Source organism: Macrosteles quadrilineatus, unplaced genomic scaffold, assembly GCF_028750875.1.
Source record: "Macrosteles quadrilineatus isolate MER2022 unplaced genomic scaffold, UCM_ALF_1.0 Scaffold_201__1_contigs__length_191814, whole genome shotgun sequence".
Lineage (NCBI taxonomy): Eukaryota > Metazoa > Arthropoda > Insecta > Hemiptera > Cicadellidae > Macrosteles > Macrosteles quadrilineatus.
This window is the reverse complement of record NW_026542794.1, coordinates 46,455-74,173: the sequence shown is the minus strand read 5'-3', so window position 1 is coordinate 74,173 and position 27,719 is coordinate 46,455. Positions and strand designations below refer to the sequence as shown.

The 27,719-nt window shown below is 34.7% G+C and overlaps 1 protein-coding gene across 1 annotated transcript; it reads left to right on the top strand.

The window, feature by feature from the left end:
• Positions 1 to 267: 267 nt before the first annotated feature.
• LOC128982223 (bromodomain-containing protein DDB_G0280777-like) lies at positions 268 to 27,719 on the top strand. Its single transcript, XM_054401291.1, has 8 exons — positions 268 to 322; positions 559 to 675; positions 6,145 to 6,261; positions 7,172 to 7,288; positions 12,797 to 12,913; positions 13,828 to 13,944; positions 19,127 to 19,222; positions 27,549 to 27,719. Exons 1-8 carry the CDS (start codon positions 320 to 322, stop codon positions 27,582 to 27,584), a joined length of 720 nt encoding a protein of 239 aa, XP_054257266.1. The 5' UTR covers positions 268 to 319; the 3' UTR covers positions 27,585 to 27,719.

The window sequence follows — 27,719 nt, the reverse complement described above, 5'->3', positions numbered from 1 at the left end:
TTTTGGCCTATGGGGACATCAAAATGAAAAAGTAAATTGGTCCCGGGTCTAGGTCTTACCGTGCCACCTACGGTAATAGCTACTTCCCTATAGGGAAATTCGCTGAAATCAATTTATTCTTGTTAGGTTGGCCCCAGAAGTCTTATAACATGAGAAACACCAACCTTGAATGTCCTGTTCGAGTCGCTGAATGTCGTCCTCACGAGGCTCAGAGACAGACAGTTGTCCCTCAACTCCCAACATCCAGTCAACTAGACGGTTGTGCGAGTTGTAGAACTGCTGTACTAGGGGCAACGCCTCCTACAACAAAAAAACAACAATGGTTAGTAAAACAAGACGTAGAACTGCTTTGAAGTTAAGATGTGATTTTGCTTTCAGCTATCCTCTGGAAAAGTTCTTCACTAAACAAGCAAAATAATGTGTCGTGGAAGTACAGGGAGCGGCCTTTTCATCGACCGCGACAACCCCTATCTCGGTGCAAGTACTGATGGCCTGAAGACAGTTTACTGCAAAAAAAAAAACTATACTAAAAGTAATCTATAATGCTTGCTCTTGCAGGCCACTCTGCGGGATCTGCAGGACAGTCTGCAGGCGCAGGAGCCTCCGGCAGTACGTCCCGAGGAGATACAACAACAGCAAGAGGCACTGCAGGAGATCAGGGCGGAGATTGACCAGGTGAGGAGACGTTAGTTTTTACGCTTTTTTTTAGCGAATTTCCCTATAGGGAAGTAGCTATTACCGTAGGTGGCATGGTAAGACCTAGGCCCGGGACCGATTTACTTTTTCATTTTGATGTTCCCAGAGGCCAAAAACACCATTCGTTCAAATTTGTATATATTACTAAGCAAATCAAAATACCACAGTACCCTAAAAAAATTTTTTTAAGGTCAAAAATTTGGATTTAGCATCTCGGTACTATTACAAACAACATAAAAAAAAGAAACCTACTACCCCATTTCATGCAAGGTAAAATGTGTTAGATTACTGGATTAATGCTTGTTTTGGAAAATTCAGTAACTCCCAATTAATATGTGTTGTTTAAAATACAATTTAGAAATTAACAGCTGTTTCATTAAAAAGTACTATCCACATGGCCAAAATGTAAACAAATCTGTAGAGGGATCTTTAAAGACTTCTGGGGCAGAGCCCTAAGGGAATTTACTTCGTTTGTCTTTTGATAACTCATCTACAGACCAAGACCTTTCTTTTGACACCCCTACCAAGTTTCTACGCCCAGCCGTTCTCTCAAATTAGTGGAGACAAAGTTTACAATTAAATTTTTATATTTCTTCATGTTAATCTTATGGGAGAAAATCCAACTTTGATGGGAGATTCTGCCCAAACTAATAAAGATATCAAAAAACGAAAAACACTTTGCAAAACTACAGATCAGGGCAATCTGTTCAACAGGACAATCAAAAACAACCAACCTCCATGGAGATATTAATTGATTCACATGAACTAGGGTTATTGGAGGAACAGTGATTCTTAACTAAATTTTTTACATTTAAAATTGGACTTGAATTTCCATCACAATTTCTCTGCTTTAGCGCTTCACTAGAAGTGAGAGCGCCCGACACTATTTTAACACTTTCACAGACTGATGGAAAATTCTATTTTTGAATCATCATGCATTGAGATTTTTACTTTAAAAATTATTGTAATTTCAATATACAGGACTCCTTATGTAACTAATTTTAAGTCTTTTCTCAATAAGTTAGAAAGGTTATTTATAATGCTCAATAAAACAACAAAAATAAGAAATGTATACATAGCTGGGGATTTTAATATTGATCTGTTGGAGGACTGTAGCCATCCAAATCAAAAACAAGATTTTATTTCTCTGTTAAATCAATATGGGTTTAAAATTAACTTTACATCACCGACTCGAATTACACAACACACTGAATCCTGCATAGATAATATCTTAACTAGAAAAATAAATTCACAATATTCAGTCCAGACAATGAATTTAGAACTGGGTCTTTCAGATCATAGGGCTTTGTTTATAAACATTTTTGATAGCTCATTTGAGGATAATAAGGACAGAACAGATAAAACAACTAAAAAAAGAATGTTTTCAAAAGCCAATGTCACAAGTTTTGTAAATAATATTAAAGAAATAAAATGGGATGTATCTGTAAAAAAATGTTTTGAAGAAAATTGTATTAACTTTTTTTGCCATTTTCACAATACTTTTGAAGAGTCTTTTCCCTTAAAGTTTTACAACAACAAAAATAAGAATCAAAAGAAGTCTTGGGTAACAAAGGGTATTAAAATATCTAGTATAAATAAACGAGAACTAAGTAAACTGGCAAAAAAATCAAACGACGGACTCTTTAAGGATTATGTTAGAAAGTATAAAACAATTTTCAAGAAAGTTTGTAATCAATCTAAAAGGATGTGCAATGCTAAATTCATAAACAAATCAGAAAATGTGAGCAAGGCTGCGTGGTGTGTTGTTAAATCAGAGCTAGGTTGTAAAAAAGTCAAGAATAGTTTACCTGATATTAAACTCTCAAATAAAACCATTAGCGACGTAAAAGAAATAGCTGAATTCTTTAATAAAAAATTTACCAATATAACCAAGGAAATGGGAACATCACCATGTGAATTTGAGGCACTAAATATGACAAGGAACTTAATGACTAGTAAACAACTATTTAATTTTGATTTTAAAGCCATTGAGCAAAAAGATGTAGTCAAAGTAATCAAATCACTTAAAAATAAAAAATCTGCGGGATGGGATGAAATTTCGGTGGATCTCATGAAAAAAGTCATAGACTCTATTTCAGAACCTCTCACAATTATTATTAACCAATCATTTCAAAACAACATATTTCCTAAACAATTTAAATATGGAGAACTCAAGCCACTTTTTAAGAAAGGTGAAAAGCATAATCCTGACAATTATAGGCCTGTATCACTTTTACCTTCTTTTTCCAAGATTTTTGAAAAAATTGCTTATAAACAAATTTATAATTTCTTGGAAACATACAATATATTTAGTAGTAAACAGTTTGGTTTTAGAAAGGGTTGCAGCACAATGACCGCTATATCCCATTTTGTTAATGAAGTGTCATGGGCCTTGGATGAGTCACAGAGTACAATGGGGGTGTTTTGTGATTTGTCCAAGGCTTTTGATTGTGTCAACCATGACATTCTTTTGAAAAAACTGGAAATTTATGGATTTTCTAAGAAATCTATTTTATGGTTGAAATCTTATATAACAGGTAGATTTCAAAGAACTGTTATTTTAAAAGGAGGCTTGCAGTCAAAATCTGAATGGAGTGAAATTAGAGTAGGTGTCCCACAGGGCTCTATTTTAGGTCCTCTTCTTTTCTTAATTTATATAAATGACTTACCTGAAAATATTTCTCATAATTTAATACTGTATGCAGATGACACAACTGCTGTTGTTAAAGCTAAAACGGAGGATGATTTATGGGTGAAAGTAGAAGACGCTTTAATGAATCTTAGAAGGTGGTTTGAAATAAACGGACTAAAATTAAATCCAGAAAAAACACAACTAGTAAAATTTAATACGATACAATCCCGAAATTTCACACATAAAACAAGAACCAAAACTGTCAAATGTACAAAATTTTTAGGTTTGTATGTTGATTCAAATTTAACCTGGGCCAAGTGCATTGAAAACATATTACATAAGCTTAATTCTGCCTGTTTCCAAATGCTTTGTTTGAGAAATATTTTGGATATGAGAACACGTTTAATGATATATTATGCCTATTTTTATTCCATATTGCATTATGGGATTGAATTTTGGGGATTCTCATCAGAAATAGAAAAGATTTTTAAAGTTCAGAAAAAATACTTAAGAATAATGACATTTGCTAAACGAAAACAATCATGTAGACCAATTTTTAAAGAACTTAATATAATGACTGTACCAAGTTTAATCATTTTTAAATCCTTATTAATGGTACAGTCAAATTTTGAAAACTTATGTGCGGAGAATTTTGACCATCCATATAACACCCGTTTCAAAAAGAATTTTCAGTTTCCGATTCACCGATTAAAATTAATAGAAAAAACACCAAAATATATGGGAAAGAAATTGTTTAATAAACTGCAACCAAAATATAAAGATTTAATAAACAAAACGTCTTTTAAAAGCAGCCTTGCCTCATTTCTTGTAAACAAAATATATTATAGTATTGACGAATTTTTGAATGATGGTAATTTTTTAAATTAGCAAATATTATGTTTTATAAAATAACCCAAATAATTATTTGTAAGAATCATTGTTTATTTTTTAGTATTTTAGGTACTTATGATATATGATTATATTGACAATGTCACCTGTTTTTGTAGCTTATGCTATGTAATCTGTAAAACGTTTATGTGACAATAAAGATATATTTATTTATTTATTTCTTTTGACACTTTAATCATCATAATCGGTCCAAAAATGAGGGAGGAGTTTTGTTCACAAAAATCGGCTTAGCGTATTATATATATACAGCGGAAACCATGCTGTGAACTAGTGAACACTCTCATTACTACTTATAACAAACTGCAAAAAAAAACTATACTAAAAGTCATTTGATTTGCTTAGTAACATTTAAAGTAGCCCTCATTGATGTGTACAATAACAAAAAAAAAAGATTTATATATATATATATATATGTGTCCGTGAACGCGATAACTTGAGTAATTTCTGTCTGATTTTGATGAAATTTGGTTTAAAGGTGTAAAGCGGGATAAACTTAAATGAGTTCGCGAACCAGCATGATCGGACTATGGAAACGGGGGTTTATGGGGGGTTTTATGGGGTAAAAATAGGTTTTTCCCATTTTTGACCCTGAAAACAGAAAATTTCACAATTTATTTCTAAACCATTTTGTAGAGCTTAAAAAAACAAATAATTTTGTATATTGAAGCGTTATTATGCGCCTAAAGGTTACGGAGAAAATTGAAAAAAATTGTAATTTTAAAACTCCCATGTTATTCTTATGGAGAATAAGTCAACTGTTGTAGTATGCTTGTTTATGAACATGTTTTGATCAAATTTGGAAAATACATTAATTTCTTACTAAACTAGAGTACCTTTTAACATTTTACATTAAAAAACACTTTTTACCCTCCCTGTTGTAGCAAACCTAAGTAGTCGTTAAACTAATTCTATTTAAATAGGCAATAAATGTGATATTTTTAATGATACATTTTAGTGTAAATCGAATCAGGTAATTGAAAATTCGCTTAGTCTGCAGGTTCGCTGCGGCGGGGGTATTTTTTTTATTAATGAGAGCCCCCTTGGGTTGCCTCTGATCTCTATTTTTAAAACAATGGCTGAAACATGGGTTATGTCAAGCAATCCTTGACATGTAGCAATATCTAGTAAACTTAATACTTATATTTCAGTAGTTAGCCGATTTTTAAGCTTTTTGGAGGTGATCCGGAAGGTCGCCGAGGTCGAAAATTTTGATTTAGCATCTCGGTACTATTACAAACAACATAAAAAAAAGAAACCTACTACCCCATTTCATGCAAGGTAAAATGCGTAAGATAACTGGATTAAAGCGTTGTTTTGGAAAATTCAGTAACTCCCAATTAATGTGTGTTGTTTAAAATACAATTTAGAAATTAACAGCTTTTTCATTAAAAAGTACTATCCACATGGCCAAAATGTAAACAAATGTGTAGAGGGATCTTTAAAGACTTCTGGGGCAGAGCCCTAAGGGAATTTACTTAGTTTGTCTTTTGATAACTCATCTACAGACCAAGACCTTTCTTTTGACACCCCTACCAAGTTTCTACGCCCAGCCGTTCTCTCAAATTAGTGGAGACAAAGTTTACAATTAAATTTTTATATTCCTTCATGTTAATCTTATGGGAGAAAATCCAACTTTGATGGGAGATTCTGCCCAAACTAATAAAGATATCAAAAAACGAAAAACACTTTGCAAAACTACAGATCAGGGCAATCTTTTGACAATTTAATCATTATAATCGGTCCAAAAATGAGGGAGGAGTTCTGTTCACAAAAATCGGCTTAGCGTATTATATATATACAGCGGAACCCATGCTGTGAACTAGTGAACACTCTCATTACTACTTATAACAAACTGCAAAAAAAAACTACAGTATACTAAAAGTCATTTATAATGCTTGCTCTTGCAGGCCACTCTGCGGGATCTGCAGGACAGTCTGCAGGCGCAGGAGCCCCCGGCAGTACGTCCCGAGGAGATACAACAACAGCAAGAGGCACTGCAGGAGATCAGGGCGGAGATTGACCAGGTGAGGAGACGTTAGTTTTTACGTTTTGTTTTTTTTTATTGATGAGAGCCCCCTTGGGTTGCCTCTGATCTCTATTTTTAAAACAATGGCTGAAACATTGGTTAAGTCAAGCAATCCTTGACATGTAGCAATATCTAGTAAACTTACTACTTATATTTCAGTTGTTAGCTGATTTTTAAGCTTTTTGGAGGTGATCCGGAAGGTCGCCGAGGTCAAAAATTTGGATTTAGCATCTCGGTACTATTACAAACAACATAAAAAAAAGAAACCTACTACCCCATTTCATGCAAGGTAAAATGTGTTAGATTACTGGATTAATGCTTGTTTTGGAAAATTCAGTAACTCCCAATTAATATGTGTTGTTTAAAATATAATTTAGAAATTAACAGCTGTTTCATTAAAAAGTACTATCCACATGGCCAAAATGTAAACAAATCTGTAGAGGGATCTTTAAAGACTTCTGGGGCAGAGCCCTAAGGGAATTTACTTTGTTTGTCTTTTGATAACTCATCTACAGACCAAGACCTTTTGATACCCCTACCAAGTTTCTACACCCAGCTGTTCTCTCAAATTAGTGGAGACAAAGTTTACAATTAAATTTTTATATTCCTTCATGTTAATCTTATGGGAGAAAATCCAACTTTGATGGGAGATTCTGCCCAAACTAATAAAGATATCAAAAAACGAAAAACACTTTGCAAAAATACAGATCAGGGCAATCTTTTGACAATTTAATCATTATAATCGGTCCAAAAATGAGGGAGGAGTTCTGTTCACAAAAATCGGCTTAGCGTATTATATATATACAGCGGAACCCATGCTGTGAACTAGTGAACACTCTCATTACTACTTATAACAAACTGCAAAAAAAAACTATACTAAAAGTCATTTATAATGCTTGCTCTTGCAGGCCACTCTGCGGGATCTGCAGGACAGTCTGCAGGCGCAGGAGCCTCCGGCAGTACGTCCCGAGGAGATACAACAACAGCAAGAGGCGCTGCAGGAGATCAGGGCGGAGATTGACCAGGTGAGGAGACGTTAGTTTTTACGTTTTTTTTTTTTTTTTTTATTGATGAGAGCCCCCTTGGGTTGCCTCTGATCTCTATTTTTAAAACAATGGCTGAAACATGGGTTATGTCAAGCAATCCTTGACATGTAGCAATATCTAGTAAACTTACTACTTATATTTCAGTAGTTATGTATGAATTCTTTGACGTATAAGAGCTTTAATATTTAACTACATTGATACCAAATATCAAGAAAATCTTTTGAAAAACCATGTCCAAAACGGGGAACGAAATTAACATGTTTTGTCGGATGCTACTGTGCTACCAGCCTTTTACAAAACTTGGCTCAGGCGACAGATGAATTACCGACATGTCGATTTAGTAGTCATGTGTTTACGATGTTTTTAGAATGGTGCGCATAATGACCCCGCGCTACCCGCCCGTCTTCAAAAACCTTCTCCCAAGGCCATGTCTCCAAAACGCAACTACATCGGGGGTGAAGAAGACTCTTAAACCATTCATGATAAAACTAGACAGTCAAATGTGGTGTTTCTCCTTACAATATGCTAGACCCACTGATGTAATCGATAATGCAAAAAGACAAAACATTGTAAATAATAAAAATAGTCTTTGGGATGCAACAAACCAGAGGCCTAAACATTTTTTGTCATCAGGGAAGTGGTGGTACATTATCTAAGTTATGTCTTCACCTTACAGTAAAATATATCATTGATTTGTTGTTAAAGTTTTTTTTATTGTTGTAAAACTACAGATCAGGGCAATCTGTTCAACAGGACAATCAAAAACAACCAACCTCCATGGAGATATTAATTGATTCACATGAACTAGGGTTATTGGAGGAACAGTGATTCTTAACTAAATTTTTTACATTTAAAATTGGACTTGAATTTCCATCACAATTTCTCTGCTTTAGCGCTTCACTAGAAGTGAGAGCGCCCGACACTATTTTAACACTTTCACAGACTGATGGAAAATTCTATTTTTGAATCATCATGCATTGAGATTTTTACTTTAAAAATTATTGTAATTTCAATATACAGGACTCCTTATGTAACTAATTTTAAGTCTTTTCTCAATAAGTTAGAAAGGTTATTTATAATGCTCAATAAAACAACAAAAATAAGAAATGTATACATAGCTGGGGATTTTAATATTGATCTGTTGGAGGACTGTAGCCATCCAAATCAAAAACAAGATTTTATTTCTCTGTTAAATCAATATGGGTTTAAAATTAACTTTACATCACCGACTCGAATTACACAACACACTGAATCCTGCATAGATAATATCTTAACTAGAAAAATAAATTCACAATATTCAGTCCAGACAATGAATTTAGAACTGGGTCTTTCAGATCATAGGGCTTTGTTTATAAACATTTTTGATAGCTCATTTGAGGATAATAAGGACAGAACAGATAAAACAACTAAAAAAAGAATGTTTTCAAAAGCCAATGTCACAAGTTTTGTAAATAATATTAAAGAAATAAAATGGGATGTATCTGTAAAAAAATGTTTTGAAGAAAATTGTATTAACTTTTTTTGCCATTTTCACAATACTTTTGAAGAGTCTTTTCCCTTAAAGTTTTACAACAACAAAAATAAGAATCAAAAGAAGTCTTGGGTAACAAAGGGTATTAAAATATCTGGTATAAATAAACGAGAACTAAGTAAACTGGCAAAAAAATCAAACGACGGACTCTTTAAGGATTATGTTAGAAAGTATAAAACAATTTTCAAGAAAGTTTGTAATCAATCTAAAAGGATGTGCAATGCTAAATTCATAAACAAATCAGAAAATGTGAGCAAGGCTGCGTGGTGTGTTGTTAAATCAGAGCTAGGTTGTAAAAAAGTCAAGAATAGTTTACCTGATATTAAACTCTCAAATAAAACCATTAGCGACGTAAAAGAAATAGCTGAATTCTTTAATAAAAAATTTACCAATATAACCAAGGAAATGGGAACATCACCATGTGAATTTGAGGCACTAAATATGACAAGGAACTTAATGACTAGTAAACAACTATTTAATTTTGATTTTAAAGCCATTGAGCAAAAAGATGTAGTCAAAGTAATCAAATCACTTAAAAATAAAAAATCTGCGGGATGGGATGAAATTTCGGTGGATCTCATGAAAAAAGTCATAGACTCTATTTCAGAACCTCTCACAATTATTATTAACCAATCATTTCAAAACAACATATTTCCTAAACAATTTAAATATGGAGAACTCAAGCCACTTTTTAAGAAAGGTGAAAAGCATAATCCTGACAATTATAGGCCTGTATCACTTTTACCTTCTTTTTCCAAGATTTTTGAAAAAATTGCTTATAAACAAATTTATAATTTCTTGGAAACATACAATATATTTAGTAGTAAACAGTTTGGTTTTAGAAAGGGTTGCAGCACAATGACCGCTATATCCCATTTTGTTAATGAAGTGTCATGGGCCTTGGATGAGTCACAGAGTACAATGGGGGTGTTTTGTGATTTGTCCAAGGCTTTTGATTGTGTCAACCATGACATTCTTTTGAAAAAACTGGAAATTTATGGATTTTCTAAGAAATCTATTTTATGGTTGAAATCTTATATAACAGGTAGATTTCAAAGAACTGTTATTTTAAAAGGAGGCTTGCAGTCAAAATCTGAATGGAGTGAAATTAGAGTAGGTGTCCCACAGGGCTCTATTTTAGGTCCTCTTCTTTTCTTAATTTATATAAATGACTTACCTGAAAATATTTCTCATAATTTAATACTGTATGCAGATGACACAACTGCTGTTGTTAAAGCTAAAACGGAGGATGATTTATGGGTGAAAGTAGAAGACGCTTTAATGAATCTTAGAAGGTGGTTTGAAATAAACGGACTAAAATTAAATCCAGAAAAAACACAACTAGTAAAATTTAATACGATACAATCCCGAAATTTCACACATAAAACAAGAACCAAAACTGTCAAATGTACAAAATTTTTAGGTTTGTATGTTGATTCAAATTTAACCTGGGCCAAGTGCATTGAAAACATATTACATAAGCTTAATTCTGCCTGTTTCCAAATGCTTTGTTTGAGAAATATTTTGGATATGAGAACACGTTTAATGATATATTATGCCTATTTTTATTCCATATTGCATTATGGGATTGAATTTTGGGGATTCTCATCAGAAATAGAAAAGATTTTTAAAGTTCAGAAAAAATACTTAAGAATAATGACATTTGCTAAACGAAAACAATCATGTAGACCAATTTTTAAAGAACTTAATATAATGACTGTACCAAGTTTAATCATTTTTAAATCCTTATTAATGGTACAGTCAAATTTTGAAAACTTATGTGCGGAGAATTTTGACCATCCATATAACACCCGTTTCAAAAAGAATTTTCAGTTTCCGATTCACCGATTAAAATTAATAGAAAAAACACCAAAATATATGGGAAAGAAATTGTTTAATAAACTGCAACCAAAATATAAAGATTTAATAAACAAAACGTCTTTTAAAAGCAGCCTTGCCTCATTTCTTGTAAACAAAATATATTATAGTATTGACGAATTTTTGAATGATGGTAATTTTTTAAATTAGCAAATATTATGTTTTATAAAATAACCCAAATAATTATTTGTAAGAATCATTGTTTATTTTTTAGTATTTTAGGTACTTATGATATATGATTATATTGACAATGTCACCTGTTTTTGTAGCTTATGCTATGTAATCTGTAAAACGTTTATGTGACAATAAAGATATATTTATTTATTTATTTCTTTTGACACTTTAATCATCATAATCGGTCCAAAAATGAGGGAGGAGTTTTGTTCACAAAAATCGGCTTAGCGTATTATATATATACAGCGGAAACCATGCTGTGAACTAGTGAACACTCTCATTACTACTTATAACAAACTGCAAAAAAAAACTATACTAAAAGTCATTTGATTTGCTTAGTAACATTTAAAGTAGCCCTCATTGATGTGTACAATAACAAAAAAAAAAAGATTTATATATATATATATATGTGTCCGTGAACGCGATAACTTGAGTAATTTCTGTCTGATTTTGATGAAATTTGGTTTAAAGGTGTAAAGCGGGATAAACTTAAATGAGTTCGCGAACCAGCATGATTGGACTATGGGAACGGGGGTTTATGGGGGGTTTTATGGGGTAAAAATAGGTTTTTCCCATTTTTGACCCTGAAAACAGAAAATTTCACAATTTATTTCTAAACCATTTTGTAGAGCTTAAAAAAACAAATAATTTTGTATATTGAAGCGTTATTATGCGCCTAAAGGTTACGGAGAAAATTGAAAAAAATTGTAATTTTAAAACTCCCATGTTATTCTTATGGAGAATAAGTCAACTGTTGTAGTATGCTTGTTTATGAACATGTTTTGATCAAATTTGGAAAATACATTAATTTCTTACTAAACTAGAGTACCTTTTAACATTTTACATTAAAAAACACTTTTTACCCTCCCTGTTGTAGCAAACCTAAGTAGTCGTTAAACTAATTCTATTTAAATAGGCAATAAATGTGATATTTTTAATGATACATTTTAGTGTAAATCGAATCAGGTAATTGAAAATTCGCTTAGTCTGCAGGTTCGCTGCGGCGGGGGTATTTTTTTTATTAATGAGAGCCCCCTTGGGTTGCCTCTGATCTCTATTTTTAAAACAATGGCTGAAACATGGGTTATGTCAAGCAATCCTTGACATGTAGCAATATCTAGTAAACTTAATACTTATATTTCAGTAGTTAGCCGATTTTTAAGCTTTTTGGAGGTGATCCGGAAGGTCGCCGAGGTCGAAAATTTTGATTTAGCATCTCGGTACTATTACAAACAACATAAAAAAAAGAAACCTACTACCCCATTTCATGCAAGGTAAAATGCGTAAGATAACTGGATTAAAGCGTTGTTTTGGAAAATTCAGTAACTCCCAATTAATGTGTGTTGTTTAAAATACAATTTAGAAATTAACAGCTTTTTCATTAAAAAGTACTATCCACATGGCCAAAATGTAAACAAATGTGTAGAGGGATCTTTAAAGACTTCTGGGGCAGAGCCCTAAGGGAATTTACTTAGTTTGTCTTTTGATAACTCATCTACAGACCAAGACCTTTCTTTTGACACCCCTACCAAGTTTCTACGCCCAGCCGTTCTCTCAAATTAGTGGAGACAAAGTTTACAATTAAATTTTTATATTCCTTCATGTTAATCTTATGGGAGAAAATCCAACTTTGATGGGAGATTCTGCCCAAACTAATAAAGATATCAAAAAACGAAAAACACTTTGCAAAACTACAGATCAGGGCAATCTTTTGACAATTTAATCATTATAATCGGTCCAAAAATGAGGGAGGAGTTCTGTTCACAAAAATCGGCTTAGCGTATTATATATATACAGCGGAACCCATGCTGTGAACTAGTGAACACTCTCATTACTACTTATAACAAAACTGCAAAAAAAAACTACAGTATACTAAAAGTCATTTATAATGCTTGCTCTTGCAGGCCACTCTGCGGGATCTGCAGGACAGTCTGCAGGCGCAGGAGCCTCCGGCAGTACGTCCCGAGGAGATACAACAACAGCAAGAGGCACTGCAGGAGATCAGGGCGGAGATTGACCAGGTGAGGAGACGTTAGTTTTTACGTTTTGTTTTTTTTTATTGATGAGAGCCCCCTTGGGTTGCCTCTGATCTCTATTTTTAAAACAATGGCTGAAACATTGGTTAAGTCAAGCAATCCTTGACATGTAGCAATATCTAGTAAACTTACTACTTATATTTCAGTTGTTAGCTGATTTTTAAGCTTTTTGGAGGTGATCCGGAAGGTCGCCGAGGTCAAAAATTTGGATTTAGCATCTCGGTACTATTACAAACAACATAAAAAAAAGAAACCTACTACCCCATTTCATGCAAGGTAAAATGTGTTAGATTACTGGATTAATGCTTGTTTTGGAAAATTCAGTAACTCCCAATTAATATGTGTTGTTTAAAATACAATTTAGAAATTAACAGCTGTTTCATTAAAAAGTACTATCCACATGGCCAAAATGTAAACAAATCTGTAGAGAGATCTTTAAAGACTTCTGGGGCAGAGCCCTAAGGGAATTTACTTCGTTTGTCTTTTGATAACTCATCTACAGACCAAGACCTTTCTTTTGACACCCCTACCAAGTTTCTACGCCCAGCCGTTCTCTCAAATTAGTGGAGACAAAGTTTACAATTAAATTTTTATATTTCTTCATGTTAATCTTATGGGAGAAAATCCAACTTTGATGGGAGATTCTGCCCAAACTAATAAAGATATCAAAAAACGAAAAACACTTTGCAAAACTACAGATCAGGGCAATCTTTTGACACTTTAATCATCATAATCGGTCCAAAAATGAGGGAGGAGTTTTGTTCACAAAAATCTGCTTAGCGTATTATATATATACAGCGGAAACCATGCTGTGAACTAGTGAACACTCTCATTACTACTTATAACAAACTGCAAAAAAAAACTATACTAAAAGTCATTTATAATGCTTGCTCTTGCAGGCCACTCTGCGGGATCTGCAGGACAGTCTGCAGGTGCAGGAGCCCCAGGCAGTACGTCCCGAGGAGATACAACAACAGCAAGAGGCACTGCAGGAGATCAGGGCGGAGATTGACCAGGTGAGGAGACGTTAGTTTTTACGTTTTGTTTTTTTTTATTGATGAGAGCCCCCTTGGGTTGCCTCTGATCTCTATTTTTAAAACAATGGCTGAAACATGGGTTATGTCAAGCAATCCTTGACATGTAGCAATATCTAGTAAACTTACTACTTATATTTCAGTAGTTATGTATGAATTCTTTGACGTATAAGAGCTTTAATATTTAACTACATTGATACCAAATATCAAGAAAATCTTTTGAAAAACCATGTCCAAAACGGGGAACGAAATTAACATGTTTTGTCGGATGCTACTGTGCTACCAGCCTTTTACAAAACTTGGCTCAGGCGACAGATGAATTACCGACATGTCGATTTAGTAGTCATGTGTTTACGATGTTTTTAGAATGGTGCGCATAATGACCCCGCGCTACCCGCCCGTCTTCAAAAACCTTCTCCCAAGGCCATGTCTCCAAAACGCAACTACATCGGGGGTGAAGAAGACTCTTAAACCATTCATGATAAAACTAGACAGTCAAATGTGGTGTTTCTCCTTACAATATGCTAGACCCACTGATGTAATCGATAATGCAAAAAGACAAAACATTGTAAATAATAAAAATAGTCTTTGGGATGCAACAAACCAGAGGCCTAAACATTTTTTGTCATCAGGGAAGTGGTGGTACATTATCTAAGTTATGTCTTCACCTTACAGTAAAATATATCATTGATTTGTTGTTAAAGTTTTGTGTACTTAATTTTATGTCCAAGTAAAGATTAAATTTCATTGGGACAATACAGACAGGGTTGGGTAAAACAAAACACTGTACAATTTAAATTTGATTCAGCTCAACAACATAATGTTAACTTTAAAATGATTATAACTCTAGTAACACTACAATATGCTATATATACTTTCAAGTATCCGTACACAATCTATAAAATCTATTCAATTACAGTTTTGTATATTTGAATTCCCCCATGAACTATGAAATAATGTATAATCCTAATGAATATAACCAGGGTGTCCAGGGAAAGTCAGGGATAGTCATGGAAAGTCATGGAAAGTCATAGAAAATAATTCTTTAAAGTCATTGAAATAGGCTAAAAGACATGGAATGTCATGGAAATCCCCAATGATGGATGGATTTGACGTGACTTTTCAATGCTCTTGTTGTCAGTTACCCTGACTATTGTAGGATTTTTCACAAATGTACGACAATTCAATTTATTACAGTTGTATTATTTTATGAGTTTTGAGTTTGTAGTTCAATACAATCTGTCCCTACTTTATCTTATAATTAAATTTAATATTTCTTCTAGGATATTGTTGCAACATTATAGTGTATATTAAAATGTTACAACTTTATTATTACAACTCAAATTGCAATACAGTACGAATATTGTTATGATATTTTGAGTTGTCTTAGTTCGTGAGAAGTTCATGAGTCATGGAAATCAATGGTAAATGGTCATGGATAATAATAGAAAGTCATGGAAATTAATGAGAAATTTTCTGTGGACACCCTGATAACAATACTCTTCAATGCTAGGGACGTTACCTACCGTTTGTTACAGTTCTTGTTTGGACCGTAAAATTATATTTTACTCACAACCTTCTTCCTTCTAAGTACCAAAGGTTATATGTAAGAGATAAAGGGCATAATTTAAAATTCCTGAAGAGGAATAGGACGAAGCAGGCATGTTTTGGCTAATACTCTTGATTTTCTCTTCTAAGGCTGAGTATATAGGAGAGAGATCTTTCCGCAGTGCATCATTTGTTCCTGCAATGAGGACAATTACATCATCATTGGACTTTGAAAGCCGCGCTGTTTCTGCCACTTGATTAATGCATGCATTCGGCATAACTGTTCCAACAGCAGTGATCTCATCCTGATTAATTTGGTTAAGTTTGTAGCCTACATTTCTACTTTGGCTATCACCATATACAGTCACTTTAATTTTATTTGTAAACACCTCTTCAACTTTATCTTTGTTATGTTGAGGTTTTTTATCTGAGGTTTTTTACTTAGGCCAACATACTGATTATTTGCCTTTGATAGACTGGGAACATTTTGAGACAAGGTATCGAATTTGTTATTGGTTACAATGGGACTGGATCTAATAAAAACTTTAGACTTAAATGTTTTTTTGTCTTTTTTCTTTTGTCCATTTTTGTGTGTTTAGGTTGACATTCTCAGGATTAGGTGCTACAACGTGTGGTGGTACATGGTTTGCGTTAGGGTTTTGCTGGGTCAAGTTACTCTTTATTTCCTTTTTTAATATTACCTTATTACCTTGTTACCTCCTCTTCATAGATGACCAGCCTAGGCTGGATTGATAGCGTCAAATAAAAAAATAAAAACTAATTTAGATATATATATGTACATTTAAAACTGTGTGGTGGTGGTGTACAGCTAGTTCATCGCGCCAGCATACTTGAAGAACTCCGTTGTTGAGTAGAAAGGGTTCTCCAATAAAAATTGTTTGATTTTATTTGTGAACACTTTTGTGTCAAGTTCTGTTATTTTACCAGGCAGAGCATTGTACATCCTGACAGCTGTGGCAGGGAAACTGTCTCTTGTCATAGTTAGTCTATAGCGATCTGTATTTAATTTATGGGCACTTCGGACATTATGGTCGTGCATGTCACCCCTTGTTTCATGAGAGTTCAAATTTCCTTTGACGTGCAGAAGGCAATTTTAGGTGAACTGATTGAAAACAGTAAAAACATTCAGCATTTTGAAAAGTGGTCTGCAATGTTCCCGTCTTTCGCTGCTTGTAATTATTCTTAGGGCTTGTTTTTGCAGTTTGAGGGGTTGATGAGACTGTGAAATAAGGAGAAATAGACCATCAGAAGATATTGTTTAGTGATCTGGTGCTTAAGTTTTCTTAAGAGGAAATTGACTCTACTCAGCCTGACTCTACTCAGCCTAAGACACACTGTGTCAGTATGACAGTCCCATTGAAGTTTTGGGTCCAGGATAAAACCGAGGAGTTTGACTGGAATATCTTGAGATGGAGATGATTTACTGATGTGCACAGGAGCTTTTGCGTTTTATCTTCGTTTAACCTGAGGCCATTAAGTGAGAACCAATTTCTTGCAACTTCAAACAGCTGGTCAGATTTGGTTATTGCTTCGTTGGGGCACTGTCCCTTGCCGTACAAGGTTGTGTCATCCGCATAGAGTAGGGTATCCCTTTCTCGTCCAAAGTCATTCATTAGGATTATAAATATGATGGGCCCTAATATAGAGCCTTGCGGCACTCCATGGTCCATCGCAACTGGAGCGGAGAACGCTCCATCAACTGACACGATCTGGTAACTATTTTCAAAATACGAGTGAAAAGTCGTGAGCACTGTCCCTCCAACTCCGTAACGTTTAAGTTTTTCCAACAAAATGTCATGAGACACCACGTCGAAAGCCTTCGACAAGTCACAAAGGACCAGTGCCATAGACTGCCTATCCTCAAAGGCCTTTAACGTTTCTGTCACCAGGGAAGTAAGAGCAGTAGTGGTAGATCTGCCTTTGCGTTCCCCATGCTGTGAACTAGTGAAGTAATGGTTTGTCTCAAAGAATGCTATTATCTGATTTTGCATGATTTTCTCAACAATTATGGCTACTATGGGTATAATTGATATGGGTCGATAACTTGAGGCAAGGTTTGTGTCGCCTTTTTTGAAGATAGGGATAGTTCTTGAAATTTTCAAATATTCATAATAAGTATAATCAAATAAGTAAAGTTATGTAGTTTGCTTGTTTAGACATGTATTAGAAAAAAAGTTATATAAATTTATAAGCAAAATTGAAGCATATTCATGAAAATTTTAAGAGTAGCCTACTCTAAATAATAGGCCTACGTAAGTATTTGAGTACTTACAGTATTTTGTAGAGTAAAAAAAAAATAATCTAGTGTATATATATATGAAGTGTTTTTCTGCGGTTATTGGTTACATAGAAAATTTTATAATTGTAAATTTCAAAATCGCAGAATAAGTAATCTGTTGTAGCTTGGTTTTAGTTGATCAAACATTGCAAATTTTATTATTTTATATTAAGCTATTAACATTTTCCTAAAAGATAAACTAAAAAAAAATAATTGACCACCCTGTACTAGAAAATCAAATATAATTTTATATAAATAGGGATAAACTGGACACGTAGAAGAAAGCATGTTTAAGTAAAAACCAATCAGGCAGATGGAAATTTGCTTAGTCTGCAGGTTTGCTGCGGCGGGGGTATTTAAGTAATTGTGGAGGTTATCATTGTGTGAAGGAAAGGTATATCTTTTAATACTTACAAAAAAAATCTTTGTCAATTTTAAAAATTTTTGACATGACACTCTTTTATCTAATTTTCCTATAGGGAAGTAGCTATTACCGTAGGTTGCACTTAGTTCCGGGACCGATTTACTTTTCCATTTTGATGTCCCAGAGGCCAAAAACACTCAAATTTTTATATATGTATAGCCAATATATCATATATACGTCCATGAACGTGATAACTTGAGTAATTTTTGTCTGATTTTGATAAAATTTGGCATGAAAGTGTAAGGCGCGATAAACCATAATGAGTACGAGAAACAGCATGACCAGACCATGGGAACCCGGGTTTTTTTTCTTCTAATCGCCTGTTTGGAAATAATAACAAATAAGTTTATATTACAATATTTTGAATTTTATTGATATTTTTTAAAGAAACATAATCTATTTGATTTGGGCTTTCACTTATTTCTTAACCATATTTAATATTTGGATAAAAAGTATATAGAATGTCCGATTCTTTATGTAAATGTGAGTGTGATTAGCAATCTAAGCTATCCAATGACGTCTGTTCCCGTCCTAATCATAGTGGGCTAGTAAAAAAATTGTGTTCTTGCAGATTTACTTTTGCTATATTGACAACGCAGGAAAATAAAAAAATAACTGACTTTTCCAAATAACATGTTTACATTCATACCCCTTTGATTGACTTTGCAGGTTATTTGATCTAGGGTCCTGAAGGTTGCTTAAGAGAGAGGGTTTTGTACTTAAACTTTTTGAAATTTGGAGATGTGATAACTGATTTTTTGTTGTTAAAATTTTCCTCCACCTTCACCACTACCTCCACTACTCAATGACTAGACTAATTTCAAAGGTCATATCTTCCACTAGCCTATATTATTTTTCACTACAGACTTAACTTCTGTTTCATGTGGCTACAGAAAATATGCAGAAACTGTGGGGTGTTGGTGGATACCAACTGGAGGCAAGGGGAAAAACTTTGCAACCCCTGTTACTGTTTCCCCAAGAAGTACGGGGTAAGTAACCTTGAAAATTTTTGTTTATTTAGTTATTGTGGGACTTGTAAATCAATTATCCCGTCAAAAACCTTCACTAGCAGCCAAACTAAACAATCTTATACTGTAACATAATTGTTCTATTTCTTATACAAGAATATTATTCACACATCTTGCTTCAACAAACTCTATTTCCAAACTAAACCAATGTTTACAAAAACATGTTTACAAAAATCATCTGACAACAAAACATATTTAAACACAAATAAATCATATGATAACAAGAACAGACTTAATACAACATCCCGCCTCAAGATTGAAAGTATACCATCTCCTCCGTAGTACGGTGCAGGAACTAAGAACTTCCTGTTTCGGCGAATGGTTCTGCTCTTGTCAGTTTCCACAAGGTAGGAACGTGGTTCGTTCAATTTCCCGACTACCTTACCGTGTCGACGTAGATCTGTGATCCATACCATGCTTCCAACTTCTAATTTACTTAAACCACTCGCTCCATGTCGTCTATCAAATTGTATCTTGTATTTATTCTCTGGTACTTATTCACCCTCTCAAGAAAATTCTTGTTTTCCACAGGATTTCCAACCAAAGTAGATGGAAGATTGTCTCTTAATTTCCTTCCAAACATAAGTTCAGATCGGGAAAAGCCGGTTTCAAGAGGTGAGGTCCGGTAAGAAAGTAGGACAAGTTCAAATTTATCCTTGTTTTTCTTCATTAGCCCTTTTGCTACTTTCACAGCTGCTTCAGCTGCCCCATTTCCCTGATGGTGGTGGGGACTACTTCTGAATGTGGAGAACCCCCACTCCTTTGCAAACAATTTAAATTCACTTGAGTCAATATGGTGAAACTGTGTCCCACTATCTGAATAAACACGTTGAGGAATTCCAAAACGTGAAAATGTGGTATCTGAAGCCCTCATTCGATGCATTTCCTCGACTTCAAAGAATCTTGAGTAGTGATCCACGATAACCATATACCACTTATCTTTGTGTTTGAACAAGTCAACAGACACATTTTGCCACGGGTAATCCGGGACAGTTCTCGGAATCAACGGTTCACTGTGATTAGTTGAGTTCTGAATACACACTGGACACGATTTGATTATCCTTTCTATTTCTTGAGAAATTCCAGGCCACCACATGGTTCCCAAAGCACGTTTCCTTGTTTTTGTGATTCCCAAGTGTCCACTGTGAAGCCTCTTGAGCATTTCCGCTCGTAGTTCCTGAGGTATTATCATCCGAGTTCCTCGAAGCAATAACCCATCAATACAACTTAACTCGTCTTTCACGTTAAAGTACTCTTGAATCTCATTAGGTAAACTTTAATTTACAGGCCATTCGTCTAAAATTTGTAACTTAAGTTGTGCACAGATTGGATCTCTCATTTGTGAGTGAAGTACCTTTGTCACATTTTCGTCTGTAGTGTTTATACTAATCAGACTGATTTCGTGGACGAAGGCTTCCACTTCTTCAGTCAATTCGCCATCTTCATTAGCCGGAATAGGACTTCTTGATAGTAGATCTGCTATGGCAAGGTCTTTTCCTGGGGTCCAGGTCATGCAATAATCGTATCTCATCATACGCATTCGGAATCGCTGTAGCTCGGTGAGAGCTCGTCCAAATTTTGTGTTTTGAAAATTGAGACAAGCAGTTTGTGGTCGGTCTCAATTGTGTACATTTTACCCATTAGGAAACATTTCAAACGGTTACTTGCCCATGTGCACGCAAGCGCTTCTCTCTCAATGTTACTGTAGTTTTCTTCAGCAGGCGTTAGAGTCCGAGATATATATGCCACAGGTTTCTTGTTTTCTCCTTCAACTTGAAGTAAAACCGCTCCAAGACCTTTTTTTGAAGCATCACAAGAAAGAATCGAGGGTTTTTGCGGATCGTAAACAGTCAAACATGGCTCTGATGATAAAATCTGTTTTACTGTGACAAAAGCTTTTTCTTGAGCTGGTCCCCAAAAGAAATCGTTTTTAGTCTTTAACAAGCTCGTAATTGGCTCCAAAATCTCACTGCGGTTCGGAATAAATTTTGCCAGAAAAGTGATCATGCCCATGAATCTTTGTACTTCATTAGCATTTCTTGGAGCTGGTAAGTCACAATCGCTTGTACCTTGCTTGGATCAGGCTTGATTTCGTCCTTATACAGCACAAACCCCAAATACCCCCTCCGCAGCAAACCTGCAGACTTAGCGAATTTCCATTTGCCTGATTGGATTTAAACTAAAATGTCTCCTAAAAAATATCACATTTATTCCCTATTTAAACAGAACTAGTCTAATGAGTACTTAGGTTTGCTGCAACAGGGAGGGTAAAAAAGTTTTTTTTATGTAGAATATTAAAAGGTACTGTGGTTTAGTAAGAAATTAATGTATTTTCCAACTTTTATCAAAATATGTTCATAAACAACCAAACTACAACAGTTGACTTATTCTCCATAAGAATAACATGGGAATTTTAAAATTACAATTTTTTTGAATTTTCTCCTTAACAATTAGGCGCATAATAATGCTTCAATATACTAAATTATTTGTTTTTTTAAGCTCTTCAAAATGGTTCAAAAAGAAATTGTGAAATTTTGTGTTTTTAGGGTCAAAAATGGGAAAAACCTATTTTTACCCCATAAAACCCCCCATAAACCCCCGTTCCCATAGTCCGATCATGCTGGTTCGCGAACTCATTCAAGTTTATCCTGCCTTACACCTTCAAACCAAATTTTATCAAAATCGGACAAAAATTACTCAAGTTATCGTGCGGATGGACACATATATATATATATATATATATATAGATATATATAAATTTGAACGAATGGTGTTTTTGGCCTCTGGGGACATCAAAATGAAAAAGTAAATCGGTCCCGGGCTTAGGTCTTACCATGAGACCTACGGTAATAGCTACTTCCCTATAGGGAAATTCGCTAAAATGTCACAGTCTTATTGCAGAACTTAGACTTCTGCTTATTCAAGGTGATTCCATTAGCTTGCACTCTCTCTAGAACGGCCCTAAGACACTCGTCGTGTTCTTCTTTCGTTCTTCCCCATATCAGACAGTCGTCAATGTGCACTAAACAGTTCTTTGCCCCTTCTAAAGCTTTTGACATGCGGCGCTGAAACTCTTCAGGAGCGGACGTAATTCCAAAAGGTAACTTACGGAATTTATACCTCCTGAAAGGGGTGATAAATGTTGTGTAATCTTGTGACTCCTCTGCAAGGTTCAGTTGCCAGAACCCGGAATTTGCATCGATCTTGCTGAAGTACTCGGCTCCCGCAATCTCGGCCAATGAAAGTTCAATCTTTGGACTAGGATAAAACCAACGTTTCACACTGTTGTTGAGTTTGGATAGGTCTACGCAGATCCTAACTGTCAAATAATGAAGTTTTATAGTGTCTTCTCTTCCTCTTTTTAAAGACATGTTCTTCTTGGTGGATTTATTGGTCTACCAAATGAGGAAAAACAATTAGGCTCAGTTCCAGGGTCATCAGATGTTTTGGGTTGTAGTTGTCTTAGCATTACCCAGTTGCGACGTAACATGCCTTCGTTTGTCTTAACTGTGTATGATCTTGGAGCTACCTTATTAACTATGTCAAATAATGAAGTTTTATAGTGTACTAGCTGGCCCGACAGACGTCGTCCTGTCCTATGTTAAATCCTGTGTTAAATGCCCTATGTTAAATCCTGTCCTGTGTTAAATTAGCTATGTCCTGTCCTATTGTGGTTTTATGTCACATGCTCGTTCATTTTCAAGATGAGCTCGTTCGCATGGCTCAATCACGTCCTGGTTGAAGTTCGTTTGCTACGCTCACTCACCTTTAGGTTGGAGCTCGTTCGCTGCGCTCACTTGCCTTCAGGTTAGCTCGTTCGCTACGCTAACTCGCCTCCAGGTTGAAGTTCGCTCGCTACGCTCACTCACCTTTTGGTTGCAAATTAGCTGTTCTCATAAATTAAAAAAAATATAGTGCTGCACCCTGTTGGTAAACCTATTAACTTTTTAATGCTATTGAACATCACAGAATCAAATTGTTTAGCTGCACCAGCTGTTAAGATTCTTTAATTCCATTTAAATATGAGTAGTCATAAGGTTAACATGGGAAACTCCAGAGCCACTGGGGTGGAGCCCTATTGACGGATCTGCACCAAACTTCACACAAACCATCCTTGAATAATGCTTAATAATGCCTAAAAGTTTCATTACAATCTGTCGAGCGGTTTCGGAGTCCATAAAGGACAAACATACAAATATACAAACATACAAATATACAAACATACATTGGATTTTATATATATAGATTAACAACTTTTATTTTATGAATAAACTAGCTGACCCGGCGAACTTCGTATCGCCTAAGTTATAGGTTTTCCCTAAGACAGTCCGATGGAAAGAAAGTACCGTTACGTTTAATTTTCAAGATGATCTCGTTCGGATCGCTCAATCACGTCCTGGTTGAAGTTCGTTCGCTACGCTCACTCACCTTTGGGTTGGAGCTCGTTCGCTACGCTCACTCACATTTAGGTTGGAGCTCGTTCGCTGCGCTCACTTGCCTTCAGGTTAGCTCGTTCGCTACGCTCACTCGCCTCCAGGTTGAAGTTCGTTCGCTACGCTCACTCACCTTTTGGTTGCAAATTAGCTGTTGTCATAAATGTAAAAGAAATAATAGTGCTGCACCCTGTTGGTAATCCTTGTAACTTTAATGCTATTGAACATCATAGAACAGAACCAACTTGTTTAATTGAAACAGCTGTTAAGATTCATTAATTCCATTTCTCATAAGGTTAACATGGGAAACTCCAGAGCCACTGGGGCGGAGCCCTTTTAAGAATTTCGAAACGGGAAATAGTTTACGTCCGATTCGCATACCTACAGAATTTACACACCAAATTTCATAACGATCGGTGAAGTCGTTCCGGAGGAGTTTGCAGACAAACACTGTGACACGAGAATTTTATATATTAGATGTTACATACTGAATTATTTGTAAATACAAAACAACAACAATCTCCAGATGATCTTAATAATTACTAAATCAATATTACAGAATAACAAACATATGACACTAACCCCACCTCCCTTTTTTGCGCAAACTACCATTGGTGCGCACCAATCAGTCGCGTGTTCAACTGGAACAATCACTCCTTTCTCAAGCATATCGTCTAACTGCTCTTTCACCTTGGTTTTTAAAGGTATTGGTACAACCCTGGGGGTGGATATAGCGTAAGGAACTGCATTCTCCTTCATTTCAATCTTGTACTCTCCTTTCATATTTCCCAACCCTTGAAATAAATTAGGATACTTAGTAGCCCAGTCAATATCAGGTGAATCTACAGAAAAAATTCTCCTCACCAGGTTCAGCTCTTCACAGGAACTTCTGCTAAGAAGTGGAACAGTGATCTCCTCAGAAATATACGCAAGATCATAAACTGATACACCCTTATGTTCAAGCTTTAGCCTTAAAGTTCCCAAAATATTGATTCGTTCTTTCTTCTTTGCGCTAAACACAGGGGATTTGCACTTTCCTAGGAGGCATTTGCACTTTCCTCCAGGATCTGTATACGAAAATATTTTTCTTGAAAAATTAGATAGTTTGTTAGGCCTTATTTTTGAAAAATATGAAAGAGTAATTGTGGCTGGAGACATTAATATTAACGTTCTTAAGTTTTCCAAGGGCTATCAGATATTCAATAATATTTTAAATGAATATAATATGCATTATTTGGTAGACTTTCCTACTAGAATAACATTAGAGGGTGAAAGCGGTATTGATAATATATTTACTACAATTCCTAAAAACAATCTTTTAGTATCAGGCCTAATCACTGAGCTCTCTGATCATGACGCTCAACTCTTAGAAATTCGGGACATCTCTTCTAAACAAAAGTTTAACAAACCTACTATTAAATCTAGTAGAAAATTCCTTCCTGAAAATTTAACCAAATTCAAAAATTATCTTCCAACTCACACATTACATTTGGTATTGAGTTATATGGAGCTACAAGTAATCAAAATTTACAAAGTATTCTAATCCTTCAAAAAAGGGCAATAAGAATCATGTTAAATCTGGATGATGAAGAATCGGCCAAAAATTATTTTCCTAAATTAAAAATTCTAACAGTTTACAGCTCATATATATTGCACACTATTATGCATGTGAGGGCTTCTGAAGACAAGGTGCCACTGCTGGGGGATAATCATAGATATAATACTAGGCATAAAAATTATCCATCTGTAACACAACACAAACTGGAGTTTTATAACAAGAAACCAACAGCTGCAGGTATTAAGTTTTTGTACCATCTACCAAAAGAAATATTTGATATAAAAAACATTAGGTCTTAAAAAAAAACTTAAATTGTTACTAATTGATAGAGCATTTTACTCATTTGAAGAGTTTTACAACATGTAATTACATTAATTAAATTTTCCTGTTTTATTTAGTTTAACCAAGTATTTTTAATCAGTAAGCTGTTTTGACGCCATTCTGTATTTATGCATATATTTCATGTAGGTATATAATGTATAAATCTTTAATAAAGCTTTTCTGATTCTGATTCTGATTCAGAGTCTTAATAAAATCACGGACAACTCCTACTGGAATCATGGTTACATCAGCTGCTGTGTCAAGTTAAAATTTTATAAGACCTAAATCTTGGTTTCCACATAAAAATAGACTGTGAGGAAGAAAGAAAGTAATTTAACCGTTTACATTTGGCACAGAAGCCTGTTCCAAACTGGAACTGAATTCACTGTTTGCAGGTAACAGTTAAGCTTATTACGGCAGACTTTAAAGTGTCTGGCTAGATGAAGTTACCAACGAAAGTGTCTGGCTTTTGAGAAAACGTCTTTTGATAGCTCCCCAAATAACATATATCAATTTCAGCTTTTATAAAATGACGAAAATTAATCTTCGTCATACCTAGTTTTTAAGGGTGTCTGGCAGAGGGTTTAAACCGCACAAAGTGTCTGGCAATGGGGGAAATGATTTCTAACATTCCTCTGAAGAAAATATGAAAGAACCAAGCTTTATACTATAACAATGGTTATTTGCAAATTTCAGACCTTTGTTACCTTTTTACCAAAGTAACCAAAATCCAAATGTCATAGTTGCCGATCATTCTTAACTGAACTGGGAGCATTTGCTGCGAAACTTTCAGCTTTTATAAAATAATGAAGGTCTGGCAGTCATGGGCTCTTGCTCTATTATGTTAGACTTGCTAAGACTGATAAAAAACATTAATTTTAAGCAGTAAATTTTATAACAAGTTACCAATAGCCATAAGATTACTTAGTGATAAGGATTTCAAGATTAAAATAAATAACTTTCTTTGTAATCAGCCATTATACTCAATAGAAGATTATATGTCAAGAACACTGACTTCACTGGATTTTAATTTATGTTATGTTATGACTAATTTGATGTGCCAATGCATTTGTATGGAATATTAATTGGCAAATAAAATCTCATTCTCATTCTCATTCTCATACCATTCCATTAAGGTATGATCTTGAAAATAAATCAAAGGAGAACTTTATTATTGATAGTATAAATCACTCTATCAGAGGTATGATTTAAAGATACTCTCACTTAAAACTTCTGGACCTGCACCTCTATCTCGGAAGGCGACATCATACTTCTCACGGACTTCATATTAATAGATCGTGAAAAGGTGGGGTTGCGCTCTTGTTGAAGGAGATTATATGCTCAAGTGAAACAATTGGTAGACATGGCTACAAACACCCAGCCAGGGAGAGTAATTGCCAAAATCAATCTTCTCATCTCAGCATGCAGACTCCATATGAAGAACCAAAAGTTATGCCTGAACATCGGCTCTACAGTGAGGCAGCAGTTCAACAGAGTGATCCACTGCTTTCCACATCCGAACTAGAGACAACTATACACTGCCTCAACACCAACAACCTGAGCCATGATCTTAAAAAAAAACTTCATGTCAGCAACCCAAGTATATGTAACTTAGCTTTAGATAAACGTCTAAATAAGCCAAAACAATTTAAAAAATTTGCAAAAACGTTGTGTCCAGTCGTTTGATTAGTAATCATTACATTCATTGGAAGAGAATACCGGTAGTATTTATGTAGTAAAAGGGTTTTAATTAACTTTAGTAATCATCAAAGCTGGCTTTTTGGGCCTGTTATTCACGGTTAACGGTGTCCTCTGAACTTTGGGGTCAGTCTTTGTTTCCTTCACGAATGGCTATGTAGAGATTGGCAGTAAATTCTTTCATAACCATCATCTATAATAGGCCCCCCTACTGCCACATGTGATTTGATTTTTAAATAATTGAAAACACCATATTGACATATGCATTTTGTTCCAGGAGAGCAGGCCCGCAAGATTGTGGCAACAAAACTAAAGGGCGATTCTCTGGCTGGGTCTCTGGGAAGTGGTCCTGCTTTGTTATTTTCAAGAATTGATTAAAACTGGTTAAAATATTGTTTTTTATATAAAACAATAATAAAATCTCCCTTAACCAGTCTTTAAAATTAAA

Excerpts from the sequence above, each read along its gene's own strand:
- LOC128982223 (XM_054401291.1), top strand. Across the intron at positions 676-6,144 it reads TCAGGGCGGAGATTGACCAG|GCCACTCTGCGGGATCTGCA; the intron begins GTGAGGAGACGT and ends TTGCTCTTGCAG. Across the intron at positions 7,289-12,796 it reads TCAGGGCGGAGATTGACCAG|GCCACTCTGCGGGATCTGCA; the intron begins GTGAGGAGACGT and ends TTGCTCTTGCAG.